General features: G+C 50.0%; 1 protein-coding gene across 5 annotated transcripts in view; it reads right to left on the bottom strand.

Annotated features, from left to right (window-relative positions):
- Positions 1-2340: 2340 nt before the first annotated feature.
- MAMLD1 (mastermind like domain containing 1) overlaps positions 2341-26366 on the bottom strand; it is a 119715-nt gene continuing 95689 nt past the window's right edge. For 4 of the 5 annotated variants that reach the window (XM_027533165.1, XM_027533168.1, XM_027533167.1 and 1 more), the window contains 2 exons: positions 5772-5856; positions 2341-4815 (listed from right to left, as the gene is read on the bottom strand). In XM_027533165.1, the coding sequence (XP_027388966.1) occupies positions 3722-4815; positions 5772-5856 (1179 nt within the window). In that variant the 3' untranslated portion in view covers positions 2341-3721. Of the gene's footprint in view, positions 4816-5771; positions 5857-11900; positions 12145-26366 lie in introns of all 5 variants that reach the window. The other variant, XM_027533169.1, reaches the window with a different exon arrangement.

The raw sequence follows: 26366 nt of genomic DNA on the forward strand, positions 1-26366 counted from the left end.
CCTGTTTGCCTCCCAGGGAAGAAACTGGAGGAAAGAGAGCAAGGGGAGAAGGCCTCGAAGGTGAGAGGAAGCAACAGGAGAAAATGGACCTCAGAGGGGAAGAAGCATCCCAGGGGACTCCCAGGAGCCAAGGCAGTGCTGTTCTGGAAGGACTGAGAAGCTTCCATTGGGTTTATGGCCGGGAGGGAGTTGGCCCTTTAGCCAGTGAGCATACTTGGGAAGGAGCAGGACAGGAGTCAGATGGCTCTGGGCTGACAAGAGTCAGGGGAGGAGCGGCATGGCATCAGAGCTGCAGCTGGATGGGCTGAGGTATTTGAAGACCTTTGCACGTGGCCCAGTTCAACTCCCTTGGGAAGAATCCGGCAGAGAAGAGTATGATGGTGCAGGGGTATGGGAGAGAGGGGAGATGAGTGATGGTACAATGGTGGGAGCTGCCATCTCTGGGCAGGAGTAGCCTGGGACAACCACTGCTAGGAGAAACAGGCTGGAAGGGCCTGCTGGGGCCAGTGAGGCCAAGCAGGGTCAGGTGGCAGGAAGTACTGGGGGGTGCTGTCCACACTGGCTCAGGCTTGAGGTCAATACATGATTGGGATGGGAAGTTAAACCAGCTCAGGAGGCCAAGCTCAGTTTTTATTTCGAGACTCTGAAGGCTGGCAGAGCTGAGGAGGTTCTGCTGCACTGGCTAGCCTTCAGCACCCCAACTGGTTGGCTGTGAGTAACAGTCTCTGGGCAGGTGGGTCCTGCTACCTCTGGGTCCACTGGGGATAGGGGACAAGAGAGGTGGGCCCAAGTGCCCCAGTCAGGCCCTGAGGGGCAGCCGGGGCCTGCCTGGGGCCTGGCACCACTGGGGCACTTGAGTTAACACAGGAGGAACAGAGGCCAAGCCCCTGACATGGAGTCGTGACTGGAGCTGCAGGACACTCACAGGACATTCCCATTCCCCAGATCTACGAGGAGTGCTCTGCAGGAAGCAGGAGGGGCTGTGTGAGCAGGTGGGTCAACCACTGGGGCTTTGGGGCCCTGACTGCTTCCACCATCCCTCTGGCCCACAGACTAGGGATGTCTGCCTCCACCCCTGTGGATTTTTCCCCCAGTAACAGCCATTGAGAGTGGCACATGGGGGCATCTTAGATGCTTCTTAGAGTATTTTAGGCTCCACTGGACAGGACAGGACAGGCCTGCTGCATTGTACCTGCATCCCTCAGCCCCCAAAGTCATTCTGTTGGAACATCCTATACCTTGACGATGAGTAGGTCTTCTCCCTGCCAGTTATGGGGCTAAATGTGTGTATTCAATTTTGGTTACATGTGATCCCAGCTGGTGCTTCAGCTGCACTTTTACAGCACATAGTGTGTGCAAAGGGGTCCCCAACTAGCTTCCTCGCTGCCTTTGGGGAGATGTGGTTCCATATGCAACCTCTGCCACCTATGCACCAAGTCCTGGCACCTCATGGGAGAGGCACAGGTCCCATCTCTTTAGGATCTACTTCAAAATGGGGCCACATTTCAGTGAAACTCTGTAGAAGCCACTTTCTTGCTGTGAGGGGCTTGCCCTAGTGTGAGGTGACAAGAGCCCTTGTTTTCATGCAGTTTAAACTGGAAACAGCCTGCAGCCAAGACGCTGCTGGCAACTGCTGGTGGGGAGGGTGGGGAGAGGAGGGGGCCAAGCGGGGATTGGGCAGCAGATCAGGATTGATGGGTCAGCAGAAGGGGGGCCTAGAGACGGGGCCCCGAGCTTGAAGGGGGCAAGATGGCGGCACACCTCTTAACGCCCCGTTGGCCCAGCGTCCCGGACCACCAGGCTCTTACCCTCTGTAGTGCTCAGGAATATCAGGGTTGCGCTTAGTTTAGACCTTGAGGGAAGGGCAAGGGACAGGGAGGGGAAGGGTGGGAAGACCATTTTCTCCTGGGACCATGCTTTCACCAGGGTCTTCCTGGATCTCTGTGTGAAGTGATGGAATTTCAGTCTCCAGGTCCCCGCAACCTCCAGCCACCCTATGTGGGTACCCCTTACATGAGAGACATTGGATCTTTAATTGGCTGTCACCGTCTCAGTGGAAAGAGGATGGTGGACAACTAGCTTCTCAATGCAAGCCTCCCTTGCCCCCTGCCCCAAGTGCAGTCAGTCATCTTAGCAGCCTACACCGTAAAGGATGTGCTTCTATGCTGTGATGTGAAAGGATCACGGTGCAGGCTACAAAAACTTCCTGCCCCTCTCTTCTCAGTGCCCAAGCATCCCAAGACAGGGAGCACCATCAGAAAGAACTAAAGACACCAGCAGGCTTAACTGACATGGGTTTGTAGACTCAGAATGCTCCCTGGGAAAATGAAAACACAGAGGTACTTTTCTCCTGTTTATTACAGAACGAAGAAAAAAACACACTTGCTTGAAACAGATGCCAGATTTCAAAAGCAGAGGCAAAATACCAGGTGGCAATTAAAATGTCATTACACAGAGTCTGGACATTGACAAAAGTTTACAGGACAGTGGGTGTAGGTTTTCTATAACAGACACTTAAACATACGTGATGATAACTGCAAATAGAAAACATCAGTGACAAAACCCAAATCAACTATTCATGTTTACAGACTCATTTTTTTCCCCCAGACCACAGAGCCTTACATCAGAACAAATACTGAAAGGCCTTAAATCAGGAGCATCTTGCCTCCACCCTGCAAGGTGCCTGTTAGAGTAGTGCAAACTGTCTGAGTGATAAAGGGTAGAACTCTCAGAGATGCCCAGCTCACAAACTCTCTTTGCTTCTCTCAAATCTCCAGAACTCTCTGCTGCTGCTGCTGCTGCTGCTGCTGCTAAGTCACTTCAGCCATGTCTGACTCTGTGTGACCCCATAGACGGCAGCCCACCAGGCTCCCCCGTCTCTGGGATTCTCCAGGGAAGAACACTGGAGTGGGTTGACATTTCCTTCTCCAATGCATGAAGGTGAAAAGTGAAAGGGAAGTCGCTCAGTCGTGTCCGACTCTTTGCGACCCCATGGACTGCAGCCTACCAGGCTCCTCCATCCATGGGATTTTCCAGGCAAGAGTACTGGAGTGGGGTGCCATTGCCTTCTCCACCAGAACTCTCTACCTCCTGGCAAATAATTCCTCTGCAGGCTACTTAATGATAAAACAGCTTGTGCTGTAACAGGCTCATCTGGAAAGAGCTAGAAGACGCTGCAAGGTTTGCAAAAGACATTAAGAATCACACTGGGTGATAGAAGTTTTAGTGGAAATGGGAATAGATGGCCAAGTGAGTTTCTATTTGGCATTTGTCAGTTTGCACAACACCTCTTGGTCACATCCACCATTGCATCAAAAGCGCAAGCAACTCAGCCACCTGGTTTGATAAGGTATGGCTGGAGTGAACAACACAGTCTGCATATTTGAACAATGTAGAATACACACGGACAATGGCATAATAAACACAACTTTGCTGAAACAAAAGCCGTCATCTTAATTACAAACTCACAAAACGCAGTATAAACACTTCTGTCATGAACGTTTAGGAAAACCATGTACAAAATTTTCAGATATGTACAGGTAGCTTGAAAAAAATCACCAGATTTCCATTTTGTCACAGGTAGAGAGAGGGAGGGTGTGGGCTGCCGCCCCTCAAATTGTAATGAGGCAATAAGCATGTGGCTGTGTGGGGCCAGTGGTAAATTTGCTAAGGACTCACATCACTCCCTGGGGTGATAGCCACGTGGAGGTTTTTAGGGCATTTAAAGCTTGTCAGCGTTCTGGGGGACGTGGCCTGCACTCTGGGCCTCGGCACCCTTGTCAGCAGCCTGGTCTTCTGCAGTGCCACTGATCAGCCTCAGGTTGCCCATCCAGTCTTCATCTGGGCTCTCGGTGGAATCCATCATGAAAGTGTCGAAATCCACTTCAGAACAGTCAGGGAGTGAAATAAGATCGTCCAGTGGGGACTGGGACGACAACTCAGAGGGGCTCCCTGTTCTGTCACAAGGACTGGCCAGAGACTGGCTGGCAGCCACGACGGAGGTGGCAGCAGCGGCAACCACAGAGCTTGGTGGCTCAATGGCCTGGATGGGACTCTCAGGCCTGAAGCTGACCATACTTTGCTGGAGGGACTTGGTGGCATGTGGTGTGGGCACGGGGCCCTGCACCGGGCTCTGCCTGACACTCTTGTTGCCCAGCAGGCTGAAGCTGGGCTTGGCGGGGGCAGGACCCACCTTCTGGCTAGGTCTGCCTTCTGGGGCCACCTGACTAGGGGACACAATTGCCTGCTGCGAGGGAAACACTGGGGCTTCCAGGGAGGTTGTCACAAGGGCCTTGGCAAAGATGGTGCTGCTATCATAATGCTGCTGCATGCCATGAGCTGCTTGGCTTGGGGGTGGCTCCCTCAAGACTGGGGTGTGCAGAGATGCTGCTGCCACCACCCAGGAAGTGCTGTGGAGCACGGTGGACATTCCTGACATATGCGGCTGTCTGAGCTGGTGAGGACCCAGGGCCTGGCTGCCCAGGGGGCTGGGATAGAATCTAGGCAGGGGCACTCCTGCAGGAGCAGCCTTGGGCATCCCCATGTGCTGGTCAATGGAGCCGAGGCTGCCCAGGGGGTTGTGGCCCAAGTGTGAGGGTGTGGGAAATGGGGGTCTGAAGCTGAAAATCCCCTGCTGCCTGCAGGGGATTGGTGAGAGCATGCCCATGGTCTCCTGGCTCTGCTGCCTGATGGGTGAGGCCATTCCTGAACTCAGACTGCTATGAAGGAGCCCATCTCTGGGTGGTATCATGCGCTGGCTGGGTGGGGAGCTTGCCTTGGTCCGGCTACACTTAGAGATGACTTGATCTTGGATGGCTACCGAAAGAGAGAAGTGGGGGTCAGTTCCAAAGGTGTCTTCCACTTGGGCTGCAGTGGCCAGTGGGGAGCCACTGGCCCAGCACTGACCTCTCACCTCCTGCCCTTGGCTCCTACCGAGCACCCTCCTCTGCCCTTGTCCCTCCACCCTCAGCCTGGACTGCAGTTCTTGGGGGAAGCCCTCCTAGACCCCCCAGGTCTGTGCTCACAGCTCCCCTCCACCCAAGAGTAGATCACGTTGGACTGAAAATGCCCATGAACAGGGTCTGGGCCTGCTTTTATAAACTTCATACAATCTGTACACAGGCCTGGTACCACCCACCCCCTGAAGGATGTCCACCTCCTGACACTGGCCTGGAACTTGTCTGCCTGGTCCCTGCGGCTAAGGCACACCTGACATGCCACTCCATGCCACAGGTGGGGGCATTCAGCTGGTATCAGGCCCGAAGGAAAAGGGGGTTTTGCAAGAGAATGGAGGAGTGATAGTGCTATGGCGCCACCAGGCTACAACAAAGATGCTGAACACCCGTTGGAAGGCAAGCAGCCTCCTCCGAGCCCCAGGCAAGAACACCCCTGTCCTGGCCCAATGTCACTACTGGCTGGGGACGGCTGCTTAATACGTCTCCCAGGCTAGTTTGGCAGAGATCATCTGTAGTGTTTGGCTAACAGCTGTATCTTCAGCCAATCAATGTTGATTGCATGGTTGAGTCAATGTCTTCAATCAAACAGTGATTTCAGAGTCATTAAGACTGGGCCTTCAATTGGGACTCTACTTACACTTTCCATGCGACAGATCCAACCAAGGTGCCATGGAAGTGCCTCACAGACCTACTCTCTTTTCATCAATGCTTTCCAGAATCATCTCAGTAATGGTTTATGCTGGAGGGAATTCTCCCCCAACCTCACACAGTCTCCACCGTTCACCCCTTTGAGAACATGGACTTTTAACTGTTTACCTTGAAATTGACTCATCCGTTGGGCGATACGTGAACTGCGCTGTTCAGGGGTCATTGCCATAAGACCTGATCTCTGCTTCTCTCGCTAAGTAGAAGATGAAAAAGAAGTGTTAGATTCAGGCTACCAATAAATTCTAGCCTTGGTGTCGCTGTGTGGGGACTCAGGACGTGATTTTGGTGTAGCAGAAAGCATGAGTGAACACACCAACACATACTCGCATGCATGCCCCACCCTCCCAAGCAAAACTCCACAGGTATGGATACAAGTAGGATTCGGCACCTGAGTTAAAAAGCAATTGCGACAGCATAGGATGGGGCGGAGATACAGAGCTAAACAGCAAGAGCATGGAGAGAAAAGGTTTAGGCATTCTCGATGTCCTTCTGCTCGGGATGGGGCAGCAGTGAGATGCAGTCACCGAAGGAGGAAATGTGACATTAGGCTGCATTAATAGAAGCAGAGTATGTAGAAGGAGGGAGGTGACAGTCCTACACTCCTCTGCTTTGGCCAGACCATGTCTGCAGTGCTGACAAGAGTTTGGGCAGGCCAGTCTCAGGGAGACCCAAACTGGCTGCACCCAGAGGACACTAAGCAATGGGGCTTGGGCTCCCAAGCAAAGAATGGCTGAACCAACTGGGGATGTCAGGGGTGGGGCAGAGCGGAGCCTTTGGGCTATGTGGTGGTGGGTGCCCGGGCTGTCATGGGGAAAAGGGCCAAGGCTTGTTCTGGGTGGTCCTGGCATGAAGAGCAGTGGTGATCACTTGCTCACATGGATGCATTGCCCAACACCCGGAGTAGTCACTCATTCCCAGCTTCCCTTTGCTTTCCTGATGGGCAGCAGCATGGGTGATGGGAATGGGCTTCTGATTTCCATCTCCAAGCTGGGTGGGCACAGAGAGGAGCCAAGCTTCAGGGCTGCAGTCCCAGCCCCAGGTCTGGGAGCGCCTCGAGAGGCCCCCCACCAGAGAGCCAGCTGAGGGCCTGCAGAAGGCATAACTTGCCCCAAGACCCTCAGCCCTTTGGTGCCAGGCTGTGGCTGGGCCCTGGGTATGACTCGCAGTCCATTGCTCACCCGCTGCCATATCTCTCCCCTTCTCTGCTCCTCTGTGTGCCAACATCCAAGGCAGCTCCATCAGGGAGCACATCTCCCTGAGTTTACTTCAGAACTGCATCCCCCACACCCCTGCAGACGCCAGAAGAAGACTTGACTGGACAACACAGGCTGCCCGGGTGGCCTGCTTCTCTGCTCTTGGATGGCTGGCGTGGGAAGGGGCTGGGGCGGAGGGCCGGTGCTTGGGAGAGTGCCCAGCTCCCAGGTCTGGCGGCAGTTCCCAGCCTCAGTTCCTGCCAAGGCAGAGGACGAACACGAACACGTGGCAGTGGGCGGACTGCATGGCGAGCCATTTCAGCATCCTGCCCTTAGCTTGCTTCCTGTCCAAGCTCTTGCCTCCCTTCCCCTGGGGCGGCCCTCTTCCTGCTAAAGCATGCCTTTGGAGGAGGGCAGGACCCGAGGATCACAGGAGTCATAAGATCGCCAAGGCCATGCCTCTGCGAAGTGGGGGAGATGGGGGGTGGGGGGTGCTGGGCTCTGCCTGAGATGCTTAGGGTGGGCAGGCATTTCTGAAGGCAGCTCTCACCTCTGGTGTGCCCAGTCACCCTCCTACTGTGCCAGGAGATCCGGGCCGAAGATCTATGACCCCAGCTTACTAGTGTGACAGCTGAGGCTCACAGAGGGTCAGTGATGTGATCCAGGCAACACGGCTGGGTAAGTGCAGTGTCTCCTAACTGCAGATCCAGTGCTTCCATCTCTGTAGCCCGCTGCTTCCGGGACTGGCTCCTGGGCCCTCTGTCTACACCAGCTCTAATTCTGTCTATACCAACTCTAACTCCATCCCCACTGGCTGCTCCATTAGATTCACCAAATTACACAGTTGTACAGGGTGGGAGAGGGGCAGGTGGCGGCTACAGAGGGCGACGCAAGAAAAAGCAGGGAATGACGACGATGGGCCCAAGAGTCCAAAGGGAAGGAGATAGAGAGGAAGACACCCCCAGGGCCTGGGAAACCAGAGTGAAGGCGAGGCTGGGGCAGGGGTCAGAGTGGAGGAAGTGGGCAGTGTCTGCCAGATGACAGAAAATGCTTCTTGAAGGGTCAGGTTTACAGGGACAGTGGGATGTTGGCCAGCATTCATCCAAGGAAGCAGAAAAATCTGGAACATCCAGAGTTGAAGGGAAAGTCTGGTCAGGGCCACAGAAACTCCAAGTCCAAACAGAAGGGCTGATGCTGGCCATCCTGGGGTGTTGCTGTCAGGCAGGAACCTCTTCATGCCACTGGGGCATGGGGGGGGCACCGCCAGCCCTCTGCTGCCCGCCTGGCCCCCGTCCCTGGCAGAGCAGCCAGACCGTTCTCTCCAGGCCCCCCTGGAGGCGGCTTCCTTTGTTTTGCAGACAGAGGCCCCCATCCTTTGTTCTCAATCAGTGTGCTCCAAAGATAAGCCCCAAGAAAATAGTTGTTGCCTTTTGACACTGACAATTAGGATCATTGGAAAATAGAGAAAACAGGAAATGACAAATGTTTTCAGTGACCCGGAGGAAGCGATGGCTGAAAGTGGCTGCTTAGTGACGGACACTCTGAAGGAGGGTTACAGAGGAGCTCAGCCAAGCACTCTTTTTCCTAGGACTGCGGGTGGTTGTCATGGCACTCGGGATTGCTGTACAGGTGACACTGAGGGGGCAGTGGCAGGTGGGCCCTCCGGGAGCCTAGGTGTGCTTCCCCATGTTGTCCCTGGAAGGAAGGAAGGAACTTTCCCAACGAACGTGGGCCCAGCTCCTCCTTCCATCCGGCCAAGGGGCCACCCTCAGAGAGGCCTCAGCCAAGATGGTAATCCAGGAAGTCCTGGGACTGCTTTTCTAAGCTTCATGCTAAGGCCAAGGAAGCTCTGGGGCTCACTTGAGGCATAGTACTCCATCCAAGTGTGCTAGGCATAGGTGGAAGAGACAGGCGCAAGGCTGGCACAAACCCCCCACTGCCTCCCAACACAGCAGAACCCAACACTCAGCTACCCAGGAGGCCAGGCTGCCCTGCGGGCCTCAGCCTTCAGCCACTGTGGGTGGGGGTCTCTTGTGAGCCCCCGAGCAAGCACCTGATACACCCTCTCTCCACTGCAGCCCACTCATGGTTTCATGACAGATTCAACCCCTTTGTAAAGCCCACAGACACGTTAACTGGATGGGGGATGGGACAGAGGCAGAGGGTTGGCAAGACCCCCATATGGATGCCCACACTGGTTTCCTGGGCTTCAGGTGGATTCAGCCTGAAATTACTTGGCCCATGATCCCCAGGAGGAGTGTGTTCTGACTGGGAAGGGCTTCAAAACGAATAGCTCTGACAGATGAGGGATGGAGGGAAGGGAGAGAAAGGGAGAGGGAGGGAGGGAAGGGACAAAGTGGGGGGTGGTGAAGGAGGGGTGGAAGAGGAGAAAAAAGGGCTGTGTGCAGGGGTTTCTTTTTCCAGCACTGGGGCACTCCTGCCTCCTCCCCAGCAGATGTGCCCCTGAGTGCCACGCACAGAGCAGCCTGCAGGTAGCAGAAAACACGCAGCTCTGTGTTAGAGGCTCAAAGGTTAAGGAGCTCCAGCGTGTGGGCTGCTTTGTTCAATACTCCACTACGAAAAGTACCTTCTTTGGTAGCTTTTGGAAGCCTAATTTGGAAACGGCTCACTGACTCTTCTGACTTTTCCTTTGGAATGACAGGAAGACAGCATTCTGCATGGAGATCTGAGTTCTAGGGGCTCCCACAACGGCCCTGGAGGGGGACTTCTCAGACCTGTGGGCCATGAAGATGCTTCCACTCAAAGCCCTGTTTGAAGGGCATGGATGCTCTCAGGCTGACACTGTCCTCAGGCATCCTTCAGACACAACACGGGCTGCCCACAGTGAATGCAGGCCCGCTTCACCATGTCCTAACTTTCCCTCCTAACTCTTGGAGCCTGTGACTCAGTTTCTCTGGAGTGCCTCCAGATGGGAGTGCTGAGGGAACCCCAGAAGCCAAGGCCAAGGCAGGCCATACCTGCTGTTTCTGAAGGCCTCAGCTCCGTGCCCTTCCCTGCCCAGTGGGGGGGATGGGGAGGGCAGCCTCACAGACTCTGGGGTCCCCAAAGCAAACTGCTGGATCCTGGGTGGGTAAAGAGGGTTTACCTGGCAGCCCAGTGAGGCCCCGTGCCAGTCAAACACGTCTTGTGGGTCTACCATGGGACCTAGTGGGTTTACCATGGGTGGGGCTCTGTCCCAGCCCTGGGGTGGTAATGTGTGTGTCTACTCTCAGGAAGCTCACCATGGAGGGAGAAACCGACAAATAAATCAATCAAAGGAAATCACAACCTCACAACCAAGTGAAGGGATGGGGAGGGGAGGCATGGCAGAAACCCGGGCTCAGGGCTTGGGGCCAGGGGGTCCATGGGAACATGCGGGTGCTAAGACAGGAGAAAGCTGAGGGTCTTTCTTTGCCCCTGGGGACCCCTGGAGCATGAGTCAGGGACCTCCCCTCAGTGATGACACTATCCTTGGGTTGGATCCAATCTGAAGCTGCCATTGGTAACTTCACAAAAATCACTGCTGTTGAAAATGACCGCCAGAGAGCTGGAGGTCGCCTTTTCTCCTCTCCACTTTCTGCTTTGCAGTTGACTTCTGACTCCAGGCACCTCTCCCGGAAGGGCCAGACTTCCATGCTGTGAGTGATCTGGCGGCAGAGGAAACAAATGTCTTTGCAGCTCGCCTCTCTTCTCCCCCAGAGGTGGGGGCCTGCGTCCTCCGTCTCACAGAAAGTCTGGCCTTCCTGAGTCTGGGCTGAGCTGTAGGTCCTGTCCCTCCAAGCCTTTCCCCCCACCCGGCCCCAAGGCAGGCCCAACTTCCATAGCTCAATAGTGAGGATCTGAGGGCCAAGATTCTGCCTCACCCTCCACTGCTTTGAAGAGAGATAACATGCTGGGGAAAGGAGTTCTCAACATCAGCTCACTCGGATCTGTCATTCTTTGCCTTCTGGGGACATGGAACACCAGGGTGGAACTCAGACACATCCTGAGTGGACGATGTCCCCATTTTTTTTTTTTTTTTGCTAGTTCTCTTTCTTTGGCAGTCTTGTGCTGGACAAGCTGAAGAGCACTGTGACTCTGACAGCACATAAGAGAAGGGTGAAAAAAAATAGAGACAGAGAAATCGATAGCCCTTGAATGGAAAGCACTGCTTGTTCCTGCGGGCCAAGGCCTGTGGGATGGGAGAACAAGGCCACGCAGATAGAAGCAGCATTTCCATTAGCAGCCAGAATCCCAGAGGTCATTTCAGCTGGATGAGCATCCTCTGATCACTCTTTCTCAGCAAACGCTCCTTTCTCTACTTTGCTTTGCAGAGAGGGCTGACGTCCTGCACAAACTGATACGTCATGCACCAGAACAACAAGTTCATGAGCCAAACAAAAGTCTCTGCAATGTCTGCTTGTACACCATCTTGCTGTCATGACCACTAAGGCAACTCCTTAGGATGAGTCAAGCCATTTCTTCCAGAATCTGGAGGACGATGCAAACTCACAGCCCTCTTGGCCAGGCCTGGCTTGGCTTTCTTCTGCCTGCCCTCCTCGAGTGGGGCCATCTGACTTCCCACTTCGTGAGGTGCACACGAATCCCAGGTAGGGTCAAAGAACACCTCGGGTTGTGAAGCCCACAGCAGATGGCTGGAGGAGAGGCAGCTCCCGAGTGCGTGCCAGCTATGGAGTAGGGGGGAAGATTTGTAGTTCCAAAGGCATAGGCCCTATCTACCTCCAGTTCACAGTCTGGTCACAGGGACAGACAGGCAGGGAAGGAACTGGGGTGTTGGATGGCCAACAGCAGGGAGGGAATAACTGTCCCCAGGGTGATGCCCACTTAGTTTCCCTCTTCTGGCTTGGGTGGTCTCTTTGCCAAAGACTGACTGGGATGCAGCAGAGAAAGCTCTGGACATCTCTCCTAGGTGCACAGAGCTTTACGGGCTGGGCTGTCACCTCCTCTGTTCCTCCAACAACACTGTGCAGCAGGTGGGCAGGCTGAGCAGGGGACTGCGTCCAGCTGACAGATGAGGAAAGCGAGGCTGGGGGGAGTGACTTACCAACAGTGTCGCAGCTAGGCAGTAGTGGAGCGGGCACCTGCCTCCAGGCCTTCGGATCCCAGCCGCCCCAGGGCGCTGCCTCTGAGGTGCTGTACGAGGAGGTGACTTGGGCCAGCTCATGAGCAAAGGAGCTGCTGGGCAGGAAGGACTCACTCCCCAGGGCCTGGCAGGACGGGGGCTGTCGCCCGAGGCTGACCTGGGGGGGCCTGGCTTCCCCAAGCTTGCAGGCTTTGTCTACATGAGTCTACAACAACCATTGAAGAGTCTGTCAGTGGCGTGGCCACGACTTGCCTCTGAGTACTCCTGTCACTGCCCTGACCGCCTAGACGTGGGTCATCTGGGGCTTTGATTAGACACACCAACTAGCCTGGGCCAACCAAACCCAGCAGCTCTGCGTTCTTAATTGTCTTGGGTCACAGACTCCTCTGAGAAGTCTCTTAAAAGCTATAGTCTCTCTCCACAGAAAAAGCATTTATGCTGGTGTCTCTCCCTTCCCAGCCCACCAACATTTTACATATAATTTCAGGGGTTTTCTGGACCACTTACTACCCATCCATGGGTCTCAGTTAAGGAGACTCTGCCTCCATCAGTCACTGTCTGGTTGGAAATGGGCATCAGGCTAGGTCAGATAACTGGTTCGTCAACAATGCCCAATCCCAATCCGTCCCCATGCTCTCCCCCCCAACAGAGCACACCATTCTACACTGGTCTGTAGGTACATGTGTGTACATGTGCTGAGTAATGTGCACACCCAGGCAGTCAGGCAGGAATCTCCCAACAGCCCTGAGCTGCAGCCCTCAGGCACTTCACCCTGCCAGGGCCCCGAGGATTAGTGACTTTCGTGTGGGTGGCACCTCATAATGTTTTAGAAGACAGGGATTTCATCTGAATTGAACATCTGACCCCATTCTTTCAGCCAAAGGCAATTAAAACCCTCACACTTGATATCCATGTTAGAGGAAGCCTCAAGACTCCACGGAGGTGCTGAGGGAACCCTGACCTCCTGTTGAACACCTGACCACGGGGTGCCCAAGATGAGCAGGGAGAGCCCGCCCTGAGGAGAAGCTCTTTGTATGTAAAGCAGCCTCTTCATTCGCATGCTTTTCATACCTGAGCTTCAAGTGATCACCCATGTGTTATCAAACATCCCAGTAGACAGGGAAATATTTATCTCCTGATCCTCAGCTAAAGAGATGGAGTCAATTCAGTAAACATGACTAAGCGCCTACAGTGGACAATTCTCTGGATGGATGACAAGACACTAGATATTTGGGTGCCTCATTGAATTAATGGTAAAAACTGCTACCACTGAACTGATCAAGCATTTGCTATGTACAGGCACTAAGCCAAGTGCTTTTGATCCTTAGTCTCACTCAACCCTTGAAACAGCTGTATGTGAGGCAGGAACGATTACTGTCCTTATTTTACAATGAGGACACAGAGGCCCAGAGAGGTTAACAAAGTTGCCCAAAGTCACACAGCTAGTAAGTAGCAGAGAAGGATGCAAATGCAGGTTTGCCTGGTTCTCAAGTCTACATGGAGTCTGGCATGGTGAGTGTATGTGTGCATGCGATTAGCTTGTCATATGGAAAACAAGTCTGAAATGTAGGCAACTGTTCAAATGTGTCATTAAGAGAAGTACAGGCCAGGTTTTACAAGGGGGCCTCGGGGTAAAATGTTAAGAACAAATTTGGCTCAGATGGTAAAGAATCCACCTGCAATGTGGGAGACCTGGGTTTGATCCCTGGGTTGGGAAGATCTCCTGGAGGAGGGCATGGCAACTCACTCCAATATTCTTGCCTGGAGAATCCCGATGGCAGAGGAGACTGGTGGGCTACAGTCCACAGGGTCACAAAGAGTCAGAAATGACTGAGTGACTAAGCACACACACAAAGATGGGATTGAGAGTTTTAGAGATGACATTCCTCTCCCCAAAGAAATACAAAAGTAAAAAACCACATGGAATATGCTTAGCAACTGAACTCAGTACATGTGGGAGAGAAAATGCCTTTGCCATCCTGGTGATATACCCACAACAGAGGGCCCGGCACCCCTCCACTCAGGTGGGTGCATCAGTGCAGAGCCAATCTCACTGACCACCTGCAGCTTTGCTAAGTCAAGCTCCAATTTGTCCTTGAACCAAGGTCATCTGGGACATGAGCAGAAACATCACTCTCTACAATGGGCTATTCTTTATGCCTGCATACTGAGCACCTTGGTAATTTAAAACAATGTTTTATAGCCATGGAGGGGTTTTTGCAATCCTGATATACAACTATTCCTAGAGGTCTCATTCCTTGCCCACCAGATGACGACACAGTCGGAAAGCAATGAGCGGGGCTTATTTGTAGGGAACTGAAGCATTGTAAGCTTTTGCTCAGGAGTCCCTGGTAGCTTCATGTGACTGGTAGGATATTAGTGACAGGTCAAGAAGCAAGGCCCCTCATCAGCAGGAACATATGCTCCCAGTGCCTTGGTAGTTCATCAGGCAGAAAAAAACCTGCCGATGGCACATGGAAATTATGATCAGCAGAAGATGCCCCAGCAGTGTGGGAAGTTCTGTTTCAACAGCAGTTTGGAACAGGCCAGCAGCCACCCATTCATATGGAGCAGAATGGGAGCAGACACTTGGCAGACCAATGGGATCCTTGGTTAAAAAAAGAAAGATATAAACTAGAGATTCAGTCGAGACTCTGATTGACAAGGAGCTTTGTAGCTGATGTTCATGCATCTTCTCTGTTTTATTTACTTTGGCAAAGAAACCTCTGTCCCACACCCTGTTAGCAGGAGGCCCAGGTTCCAAAGAAAAGGTGGTAGGGATGTTTCAACTCCTAGAGATTTCCACACATAAGGTAAACCCATCTGTCTCTTAGGAATCACTGAAAATCTCAGAAAGCAGGTCAGTCCATAACTGGTAGACAATGATTACTACCTCTTGGATTGGCTGGTTCCATGTGATTCCAAATTTCAGAGAATCAGACCCTGGGATGAATAGTGTCTGATGCTGGTGCCCAACTTCACAGAGCTCACACTCACTAGGCCTCCCATGCTACAGAACATGCTAGAGAACCTGCTGGAAAAAGGTTGTCTCTGGGCCTCTCCAATAGCTTGCAGATACTTACAGCCCCAAGCACATCCTGTAAGCTCTGTTATTAGGGTTATTTGTCCCTGGGCCTCCCTTCTTCTTGGCAGCCAGGTCTCCCGCCCCACTGTGTCCTGTACTCTAACCTCCAGTCATACCATCTCCTTGGAGCTCCCCAGACAGGCTGCCACGTGCGTTCAGCCCTCTGTGCTCATGGTCCTTAGGGGTCCTGCATGTCTTTGGAGATCCACCCTGAGAATTCTGTCTCTCCTTTGGAGAAGAAAATGGCAACCCACTCGTCCAAGCTTGCCTGGAGAATCCCCATGGACAAGGAGCCTGGTGGGCTACAGTTCATGGGTTGCATAAAGTCAGACAGGACTGAGCAACTAACACTTTTTGGTCCAGCGCCTATGGCTGAACACCTCTGACTGACTGAACATCCTTGTTGTGCCAAGTCTTAATGAAAATTAAATCCCTCTGGTGCCCAGAAAGTGCCTGACATAGGCAAAATGTTCAACAAATATTTGGAAAATCCAACCAACTTGACTCTGTTATGAGTTTGGCATGATGTCCCTGGCACTTGGGAAATGATAACCTAGTGAAGGCTGTGCTAGCTTCTTTTTGGGATGATCATTAATGATAAACTGAGCCTTGACTCTCATTTTAAGCACATCGACTCATCCCTTTTCAATGCTGTTGGGTTAATAAAACCCATCAGCAGAACAGAAAACATAATCACACACTGTGGAAATAACATCTGTTAACATATTTATTGGACTAACTGTGCATGTACACATGTATTTGAGGCTGTCCTCAGTTTACAAGACAAGGAAGTGGAGATAGGTTTACCCAGGACACACAATGACAAGGTGGGTACAGACCTGGGTCTGATTTACAGAGTGACTAAAACCCAAGCATCTGCTGGGTTTGGGAGAACAGGGCTCCTTCTCTGCACGTGGAGAGAAGCAGCTGGGTGTCCTTCATCCACACTGAAGTAACTCCATGTTGTTGGCTATTCTGTGACCTCACCATAGTGCAAATAGGCCCTGGTGTGAGGAGCTCAGATTATGACTTTCCCCCACAGATACTCAGGATGCTCTGCAAGAAGCAGGTGACTGCTCTGGATTTATCAATTACTGACTGGGTTAGATCTTGGCCCAGTCTTTGCCATGGAGGTCTGAAGGAGGTGCATGTGCATTCGCAAGGTTATAGTTGTTCACTATAATTCCAGTGGCTTCTAGGAGCTTGTAGATTTCTAGACTTACTCATTCTGAAAGTTTAGGCAACAAATCCTGAACTCAATTTCTTCACTGACCATGTAACAGAGGTGAACAGAGACAGCTCCGGAGGTACTGGAGACTTTGTGCATGTGCTAGAGGCTCTCAGAGGTCAAGATGCCAGATAAGTCAACAGTGAGATGAATATGCTAAGGTACTAAATGCCATCCAGACAGCCCAAAGAGGGCAAGGCAGACCTGTGGAAGAAGCTGGATCTTTGAGCAAACTGGTGACTGTCCCTACATGTCAAAGAGAAGTGACAGAAGACAACTTTGTAAATATGAAGCAGTGTTTTGGGAAACCAGGAAAAGGTAACGTGAGTCAGACTTCTTGGCCTCTTACTTGCCATTACACTCTTGGCCAAATGCAAATGGGATTTCACTGTATTACAAGCATGCATCTATTGATAACACTACAAGAAGTTTTACAACTCTAGCCTGAGATTCTGTAAGGAATAGAATCCCAGAAGTTCAACAAGCAGCATGTCCCACAGAATGTTGAGATGGGACTCAGCCTTCCAGAAGGAAGAGAATGTGCTCTTCAATATGGTAGCCCCTGGCCACATGTACAAAAGCACTTCAAGTGTGTCAGGTGCAAACGAAGAACTGAATTCTTAATTGAATGTACCTTTAAATAATCAAAATTTAAAGAGCCACATATGAATGCTGACAACAGTATGGAGAGTATAGCCCTTTGGCCTACTGGCTAAGAGTGCAGGCTCTGGAGAAAGAGGATCTGGCCTGGGCTTGACTCATGGATTGAACACTTCTTAGCTATGTAATTGTGGGGAGGCTGCTTAACCTTTCTGTGCCTTTATATTCTCATCTGTAAAGGGGAAGTCATAGACATGCATCATTCAAAGAGTGGTGGGGGTTACGAGACTTCATGGAGTTAACACACATGCAGTGTCTGCATGTTATATTCTCTGAATGTTAGTTAGTGATGATCTTAATTAACAATAACACTTCCACCATGTATCAAGCACTTTTACAATATTCCAGGCACTGTCCTGTGAGTTTTACATGGGCTAGCCTGGATTTGTGGGAGGAGGTGAACTCCAGGTCCTTCTATTCCACCATCTTGATCCACTCCTCCTAGAACCAAACATGCTCTAGGCGTGGTCTGATCAATAGCTCAGCAGAGCTGTTACTTTTCCTATCTTTTGGTAAAACAGACTAACAACAGTAATAAATTACAATGATGATAATATTAGAAAGATTTGTTGAGCACTGAATCTAAGGAACTGGGTTCAGCCCTTTCTTGGAGTCATTTCAATTAATTCTTAGAACAATCTGAAGAGGGAGGCACTGTTATGATCCCATGGTAAAGATGAGGAAACTGAGGCACAAAGAGGTTAAGCAACTAGCTTAATTGAGGTCACTCGTTAGTAAGTGCCATGGCCTGGCCTAGAACCCAGACCTGTCAAACTACAGAGGCTATACCCTGAGTTTTGCTTGCTCAAATTGCCCAACTGGAACTTTTCTTAATTCAATATACAAGCAAGACCTGCAGGAAGAAGATTCTGGAGGGCTGCTATGGTTCCATAGCTGTGCAAGGGCCACTGGGTAGGCTGTTGTGCCACCTGGGTGTTCTTTTCTTTTTATAACAACTGTACCAAGAAATGAGAACTCCAGGTTGACAGATTTCTGTTTGGATACATGTGGTGCAGGGAGTGTGAAGTTCACTTGAGAGATTCTGCAAAAAACTCTAGGGTAGCACCTATCCTATCTATTTGCTGGATCTAGGATTGGCTAAAATGGACGGGGTTCAAAATCAAGTTCCCTTCCTTAGTCAATCAAGTATTCAGAAATTAACCAGTTAAGTTCAACTGGTAAACTGCTATTTTGCCTGTGTGTTACTCGCTCAGTTGTGTCCAACTCTTTGTGATCCCATGGACTGTAGCCTGCCAGACTCCTCTCTCCATGGAATTTTCCAGGCAAGAATAGTGGAGTGGGTTGCCACAACCTTTTCCAAGGGATCTTACTGACTTGGGATTGGACCCAGGTCTCCCGCATTCCAGGCAGGTTCTTGACCATTTAAGGCCTCCCTGATAGCTTAGTTGGTAAAGAATTTGCCTGCAATGCAGGAGACCCCAGTTCTATTCCTGGGTTGGGAAGATCCCCTGGAGAAAGGATAGACAACCTACTCCAGTATTCTTGGGCTTCCCTGGTGGCTCAGCTGGTAAATAATCCACCTGTAGGAGACCTGGGTTGGGAAGATCCCCTGGAGAAGGGAAAGGCTACCCACTCCAGTATTCTGGCCTGGAGAATTCCATGAACTGTATAGTCCATGGGGTCGCAAAGAGTTGGACACAACTGAGTGACTTTCACTTTCTTTACCATTTGAGCTACGCAGGAAGCCCACTATTTTGCCTAAGAAAGAGAAATAACTCAAGAAGAGGAAAAGGTAAAGTCAATAATGTTTAAATCAATCAAGGAATGAAGGAATAAGCATCTCTACACCTTCCCTAAGATGGGGAAACAGTGGAAACTATCAGACTTAATTTTTTTGGGCTCCAAAATCACTGCAGATGGTGATTGCAGCCATGAAATTAAAAGACGCTTACTCCTTGGAAGGAAAGTTATGACTAACCTAGATAGCATATTCAAAAGCAGAGACATTACTTTGCCAACAAAGGTCCGTCTAGTCAAGGCTATGGTTTTTCCTGTGGTCATGTATGGATGTGAGAGTCGGACTGTGAAGAAGGCTGAGTGCCGAAGAATTGATGCTTTTAAACTGTGGTGTTGGAGAAGACTCTTGAGAGTCCCTTGGACTGCAAGGAGATCCAACCTGTCCATTCTGAAGGAGATCAGCCCTGGGATTTCTTTGGAGGGAATGATGCTGAAGCTGAAACTCCAGTACTTTGGCCACCTCATGGGAAGAGTTGACTCATTGGAAAAGACTCTGATGCTGGGAGGGATTGGGGGCAGGAGGAGAAGGGGACGCCAGAGGATGAGATGGCTGGATGGCATCAGTGACTCGATGGACTTGAGTCTGAGTGAACTCCGGGAGTTTGTGATGGATAGGGAGGCCTGGCGTGCTGCGATTCATGGGGTCGCAAAGAGTCAGACACGACTGAGCAACTGAACTGAACACTTCCCCTAATACACACAACATTAATTTCAATGAATAAGCCTGTGACCTATTAACTCCCTGGGGTAGAGAATGGGTACTCCTCTCTGTCTCCCACAGTGCCAGACACAGAGCAGGTCTACAATACACTCTGAAATTTAGGCTCACTGTTTTCTATGGGGCAGTTCTAAGAGATGACCAGAGCCATGCCCGGCAGCAGTAACAATGGGTAATGGAGGAGGAAGACTGTGTGTTTGTTTGGTCAGGTTATGTGGGCCAATGGAAGTCACACTAGGAGCAAAGTGAGGTCAACAGCACTGCTATGAGAAACATCAGGGACTGGGTCAAAGGGTACCAAAACTCTCCAGAGGGCAGAGCCTCTGCAAGCCAGGCTCTGACAGCTTCTGGAAGGTTCCTATTGTCTCATGATGATGAGGGTGATGATAACAGCTACCACATATGAACAAAGGCAATGCACCAGGCACTGAGTGAAACTCTGTACAGTTTTTCTCTCACTTAATCCCCATGGCAACCCTGGACGATGGGTACCATTATTACGTTCATTTTCTAGTTGAGGAAAAGAAGGTTTAGAGAGCAGAGTAACTTGCTCAAAGTCCGAGTCAGAGCTGAAAGCTGAATCTGGGTCTGACCTGCTCCAAAATAAGAACTCTTAATTACAAATACTAAAGAATGCAATGTCCAAAGCATAACCCTTCTGCTTATGCACACCAAATCCTCCCCCCTGCCCTCCTTGGCTGCAGTATCTCCTCATTGGCTACAGTAAGGTGTGTTGCCAGGCCATGGGGTTCCAAAGAAGCCCTCCAACTAACCACCATATTCAGGCAACTGAGGAAGGGAGAGGCAGGATATCCTCTGGAGCCTTCCGGATTGAGACAGCAGATCTAATGCATGCATCTAAATTCACTCCCTTGCGAAGCCCCACTAAAAGTGCCATGAGAATTTGGTTTGGTGTGGTTTTTAAAGATACAACCTGGCAAGAACAAGGTGAATGCTTCAGGAGACATAGCAGCAGCAGCCTTTCCCAAGCTCTGAAGTAGCTAGACCAGGGTTAACTGACACCACAGACCCAGGGAAGCTGAATCACAGGCTGGCAGAGGGAAAGTGAAAAAGCAGCTTGGTCTAAATGGCAGGATGTTCAGCAGGCTCGGGAACAGGAGCCCCAGGTGGTCTCCAGCACTGGTGGGTGAAGTGGACACGTATGGCCAACACAATGGGGTAGATGCCTGGATGACTGCCCTGCCTCCACATCCCTGGGTATCTGCCTCTCCTCCACACTGGTGGAGGTTTGACTTGAATTGCTGAATTCCCTGCTCTGCCTTCCATATCCTGCTACTTGGATTAGCTGAAGACTCTCACTTCACCCCACAGAGGCATTATGTTGACCTCCACCTGGAAACTACAGTGCCTGGAGGTAGGCTGTGGCAAGCACAGCAAAGCAAGACAGCACCCCAACCCCTCGGGCTGTATTTCTTCTGCCTATCAGGGGTCCTGATGGCGGTGGGCTCTACCAACACTCAGATCCATTGTGCTATCAGTCACTGACTCCCCTAAGAGGGAAGCCTCTGTTGAATAGTGACACTAGGACCCTTTGTTGCCTATGCACCCAGACTGTGCTTGCCACTTGGTTCTTCAAAAAAACCTGATTGCTTGTTGAAGAATTCAGTAATACATAGTGAAACAAATAGAAAAGCAAGAGAACATTGGAAGCATGATAGTGAAGGGGCACACATGGGGTCTACTAGGGGGTTGACAAGGTTCCATTCCTCAGCCTAACCAGTGGTGACACAAGTTTTCACTTTGTTGTTGTTCTTCAGTCACTAAGTAGTGTCAGATTCATGGCAACCCCGTGGACTGCAGCATGCCAGGCTTCCCTGTCCTTCACTATCTCCCAGAGCTAGCTCAAATTCATGTTTATTGAGTTGGTGATGCGATCTAACCATCTCATCCTTTGTCGTCCCCTTCTCCTCCTGCCCTCAATCTTTCCCAGCATCAGGGCCTCTTCCAGTGAGTTGGCTCTTAGCATCAGGTGGCCAAAGGATTGGAGCTTCAGCCTTCAGCATCAGTCTTTCCAATGAATACTCAGGGTTGATTTCCTTTAGGAATGACTGGTTTGATATCCTTACTGTCCAAGGGACTCTCAAGAGTCTTCTCCAGTGCCACTGTTTGAAAGCATCAATTCTTTGGCACTCAGATTTCTTTGTGGTCCAACTCTCACATATGTACATAACTTCTGGAAAAACCTAGCTTTGACCACACTTTTTCTTTCAACTGTTCATCTAGGCCTTGCACACTTTTCTGTATCTATGCCATATTTCACAATAAAAGGAAAAAGTTACATATGCAGCTTGATGCCAGTCATGTGAAATATATATATTTTGGCATAGAAAAAAAAAATAATGAGCTACTGTATTCTAGCATGCTAGCAATGGTCATCCCTGGCTTATTTATAACTTTTATGTTTATGGTGTGTGTGTTAGTCGCTTAGTTGTGTCCAACTCTTTGCAACCCCATAGACTGTAGCCCACCAGGCTCCTCTGTCCATGGGATTCTCCTGGCAAGAATACTGGAGTAGGTTGATATTTCCTTCTCCAGGGGATCTTCCTGACTCAGGGATTGAACCCTGGTCTCCTGCATTGCAGGCAGATTCTTTACTGTCTGAGTTATAGGGAAGTCCCTTTATATTTATATATTTTGCTATCTCATAGGGTTTGTGTTGTTGCTGCACGTTTCTGCATTTTCCAAGTTTACTACAAAGAGAATATATTATTCTTGTAATCAAAAGATCTTAAAACATATTGAAAAAAGACAAAGTTCCCATCAAAGATTTGTATGTATCATATAGATTTTAAAACAAACAACAAAAAACCCCTAGGACTCATGTAAGTAAAAAATATGGTGTTATGTCAAGGAAACAACTCAAGTTCATGTAAAGGTATCATCATTTAGAGGTTAAAAAAGTTGCTTTGGAATTTAGGTCTTTTTTTTTTCTGCTGTCAAACCCAGCTCCTTCCAGAGATGTTCCAGTCGCTGTTGAAGAGGACAGGGTCAATACTATAAGGACCCAGTTCAGCACACTTCGAGGGTAGCCTGGTGAATTCTTGCCAGGAATGCCAACCATCCCAGGGTTCATGATTTGGTCTCTGCCTTCTTTCCCCCAAGATTTTGACCATATAGATACACAAGTAGGTATTCCAATGACAAGTCAGCCTTCCTGCTGTCCCTATCACACAGCAACCTATCAGGTTTTCTTCTTTCCTACTGGCCTGGGAGGGGGCATCCTTCTCTGCTTTCCTTTAACTGAAGGCCTTACCTTCTATTTTCTTCTGACCTATTCTGTCTCCTTGCAGCTACCTCTGGGAATCAAAAAGGTAAGCACAAGCATAATCTACTACTATGCCTGGACAGACAGATATCCTTTTTAGGGGGCTGCCCTGGGTCTTCACTTCTGTGTGGGCTCTTCAGTTATGACTCGAGGGCTTAGTTGCCTGGAGGCATGTGGGATCCTAGTTCCCTGACCAGGGATGGAATCTGCATCTCCTGTATCCCAAGGTGGATTCTTAACCACTGGACCACCAGGGAAGTCCCCAGATATCCTTTTTGATGTGTGCTCATAGAAGGAGAATGGATTCATTGGTGACATCAAATATAAGCACAGTCTTTAAAGTCAACATCTGCAGGGTGTATTTCTAGTCAAGTTTGTATACTTCATCTATAATAAATGATCTGCCTTCTCTAAATAAAGAAATTGTGGGTTTGGTTTAATTTCATTATAAATTTATATTCAATAATAGAGAATTAGAACATTGGGGATAAAGAATATACAAAGTTTGCATTTCATTCCCTGATTTGGAGCCACCTGCTTGCTTCACAATACAGAGTTCATGAGCACAGAGTCTGAGCTAGGAGTCAAGAGACTAAGGTATTCCTCGGGGCCAGACATCCCAAGGTCTCACTAGATTTACATACCACAGCAGAGGGAAAATGTGGGGCTTCACTCAGACTGGCTCTTTAGGCCCTGCTGGGTGGGGTGTGCTGTGAGCTGCAGGGGCTTCCACTGCCTTCCCCCAAATGCTTATCTCCAAACTCTGGGCATGGGAAAATGGGGAGGTGGGCTGCTGTCTGGAGACAGGAGGCCCAGGGTGCCTGGGAAGGAGATACCTAGTTCCAAGGTACCAGGTTTCCCAGAGTGCAGGTAGGAGGAGTGTGAAAGCTTTGGCTGCAGTTGCCAGGGACGCTGAGGCCTCTCTATCAGTGTGTTTGTTTCATGTCAGAATGAGAAGGGACTGTGGGACTCATCTACACCAGAGGTTCTCAAAGTGGGGGTGCTTGGGCCAGCAGCAGCAGCAGCAGCAGCCTCTGGCAACCTGATAGAAATGTATACCTCTGGGTCCCACTCAGACCTAACAAATCAGAGCCCAGGACTTTGTACTATCACAAACCCTTCAGGACACTCAAGAAAGAACTACTGCTTCAATCCAACCCTCTCAGCATACAGAAGAGGAGACTGAGGGCCAGAGAAACAAGGATCCCTTGAGCCGAGGTCCAGCCTTGCTAGCTCTATCCAGCGTGATGTGACGTGGATGCTGGGCCAGTGACTCCCATGTGCTGCTTTCCAACTCCCCCTTTTCACACGGGAACTGTTTTTTTTACCCCTTTACTATACCTCTGCTTTTTCTTTGCCAAAGTGAGTGTTATGGCCAGGGTTCCCGGGAACACAAGAAGCTACACTCTGACCAAACTGAATCCCTTTGGGGAGGAAGAACATAGATTTTCAGGAGGACAGAGCATTTCAGGAGGCACATGCAAGGGAAGGAGGGAGGGTATAAATATAGTGACTTGGCCAGCACCTAGTCCTCCTATTCTCTGCAGTTTCCCTTCAGGCAGCCTCACTTGCCCTACATTGAACAAGTGCTTTGGGAATATGGCTCTGCCCAGGGTTGGAGAGCCATTGAGAGCCACTTAAACAAAGCAGCATAGTGGATATGGGACCAACACAGGCCACTGTGCCTGACTGTACCAAGGGCTTTCTGGGAAAGATGCTTCTGTGCTCTTCTGACAAAGCTTCTAGAAGCAACTCTCTCTTATGCTCCCCTGGAAGAGGGCAGGAGGGAGGGTGTAGCTCCCGGACTTGCTGAGGGCTACCCGTGTGCCCACAAGGGGGAGCTGGCCTCAGGATGAAGTCAATGTTCCAGAAGGCCAGAGAGGCAGGAGGCAGAAAACTGCATCTCTGGGGACACTACTGAAGTCTGCCCAAGTGCTGGACGTGCACTTATAGGACTCAGTCAGTTCCCCTTTATCATTTCCTGTGACTTGCGACTCAGTATATCCTAAGCACTAGCTTGGCCCCTCTGCCCTTTATGAGGTTTGCATTACGCCCTGGGTGACAGCTTATCTCTAGCAACAAAGCCTGGGGCCTGTGGAACCCGACTCAGCCTTGTGTCATCTTTCTTTATCCACAGACTAGTTTATCTAAAGAAAATTCCAGCATCCCTCGGCTGTCTGTACAACATGATCCAGCAAACACACTGAATGCGGATGCCAAAATTGCTTCACTCACATCTCAAGTGTGGTACTCAAGCTTTTAAATACTTTATTTTGCATTAGTTGCATGTGATCCACATTTTAGTAGCAATAATCTATCTTAAACAGCATTAAGAATTCCTGGATCAAAATCAATTCTGATGCAAACTCAAATATGTATTGTACATTGTGGGTTTCTGTGATGAAAATATTTGACAATCCAAACTGGAATTCATCTATAGTAAATAACCAGTGCTACCTCCTAAAAGCAATTATCGGCACTGAACTCCTAAATTTTTAAATCCCTTAAAAAGTCCAAGAACATACCAGAAAGTCGAACTTTGATTTCAGAGGTAATAGCCATACACAAAAAAATTAAAAGCCTGTAAGAGGTGTTGTTGACTTGGATGCTGATGGCTCTAGGAGGAGGGTTCATTCTCTTTCTCAATCCCTGGTCCAATACGATTGGTGGGGTAACTATAGAGCTCGGAAGAGTGATACTGACCATTGGTGGCAGAGGAAAGAGCCAGGCAGAGCAGATCTGTAAGATGCTGGATCTCTATGAGTTCTGAGGGAATTGACAGGGTCAAGGCCATTGCCAGAGGCTGCCCTTTTCCACCTCATTCTGCTCCTCTGATCTGTACCAATCTCAAACTCTAACAGCTAAATACAGCAAGAGTGGGGATCAGGAGATCTTTCTGGAGGGTGACAGGAAGGAATCTCTGTGATGTAATTATTCTACTAAGAAAGACACTTCCAAATAAAAAGTGAATCAAGAAAATAAAAGAAGCTAACAATATAGCTGTCAAATGACAAAAAGAAATCAAAATGAAAGTCCACTAAGATCATTTCCACAACGGATATAATAGCCACCCTAATGGGTGTCAGGATTTTGTTTTTTGACAACATGAAACTAGAAAGTGGTATTTGAGAGCTTTGCCTGTTAGCATTTTTGAGCACTCAGCTTTGAAAGTGTTGCCTGGTAGAGGGAAATGTCATGGAGTTGCCCCTACTTATTCCTACTCAAGGAGGGTTGGGGGCCTCCCACACCTTTCAAAGCCTTGTCACATGGAAATAAATGATCAGTACTCAAAATGGCAAATAAGGAGTATTCTCCATTCAATTACTGGCCTTCTGAATTGGCTGGCTTGGCAAATAGTCTTCATATGCTACCCAGATATGGACCTGTACAGAACTCTGGGTCCACCACAACTCTGCTCAATTCCTCTGCTCAAAACTGGCCAAATATGGTAGCATGTGACAGGAACAAAAGGTCAGACAGAACCTGCATGCTTAGCTTCAACTCCAAAGCTCCCCAAAGCAAAGCAAGAGTTGGAGTAATTTCTGATGTAGGGTTATGCATCTCTCAGGCCTTTGTGTGCAACTCTTGGGCTGCCCACTTCCCTTTTTCCTGTGCATCTAGCATTCCATCACTGAGTCAAGGTCTATCAGCTGTGTGTGAGCCATGGTTCAATTTCTAACCTAACACGAAAC

Source organism: Bos indicus x Bos taurus, chromosome X (assembly GCF_003369695.1).
Source record: "Bos indicus x Bos taurus breed Angus x Brahman F1 hybrid chromosome X, Bos_hybrid_MaternalHap_v2.0, whole genome shotgun sequence".
NCBI lineage: Eukaryota > Metazoa > Chordata > Mammalia > Artiodactyla > Bovidae > Bos > Bos indicus x Bos taurus.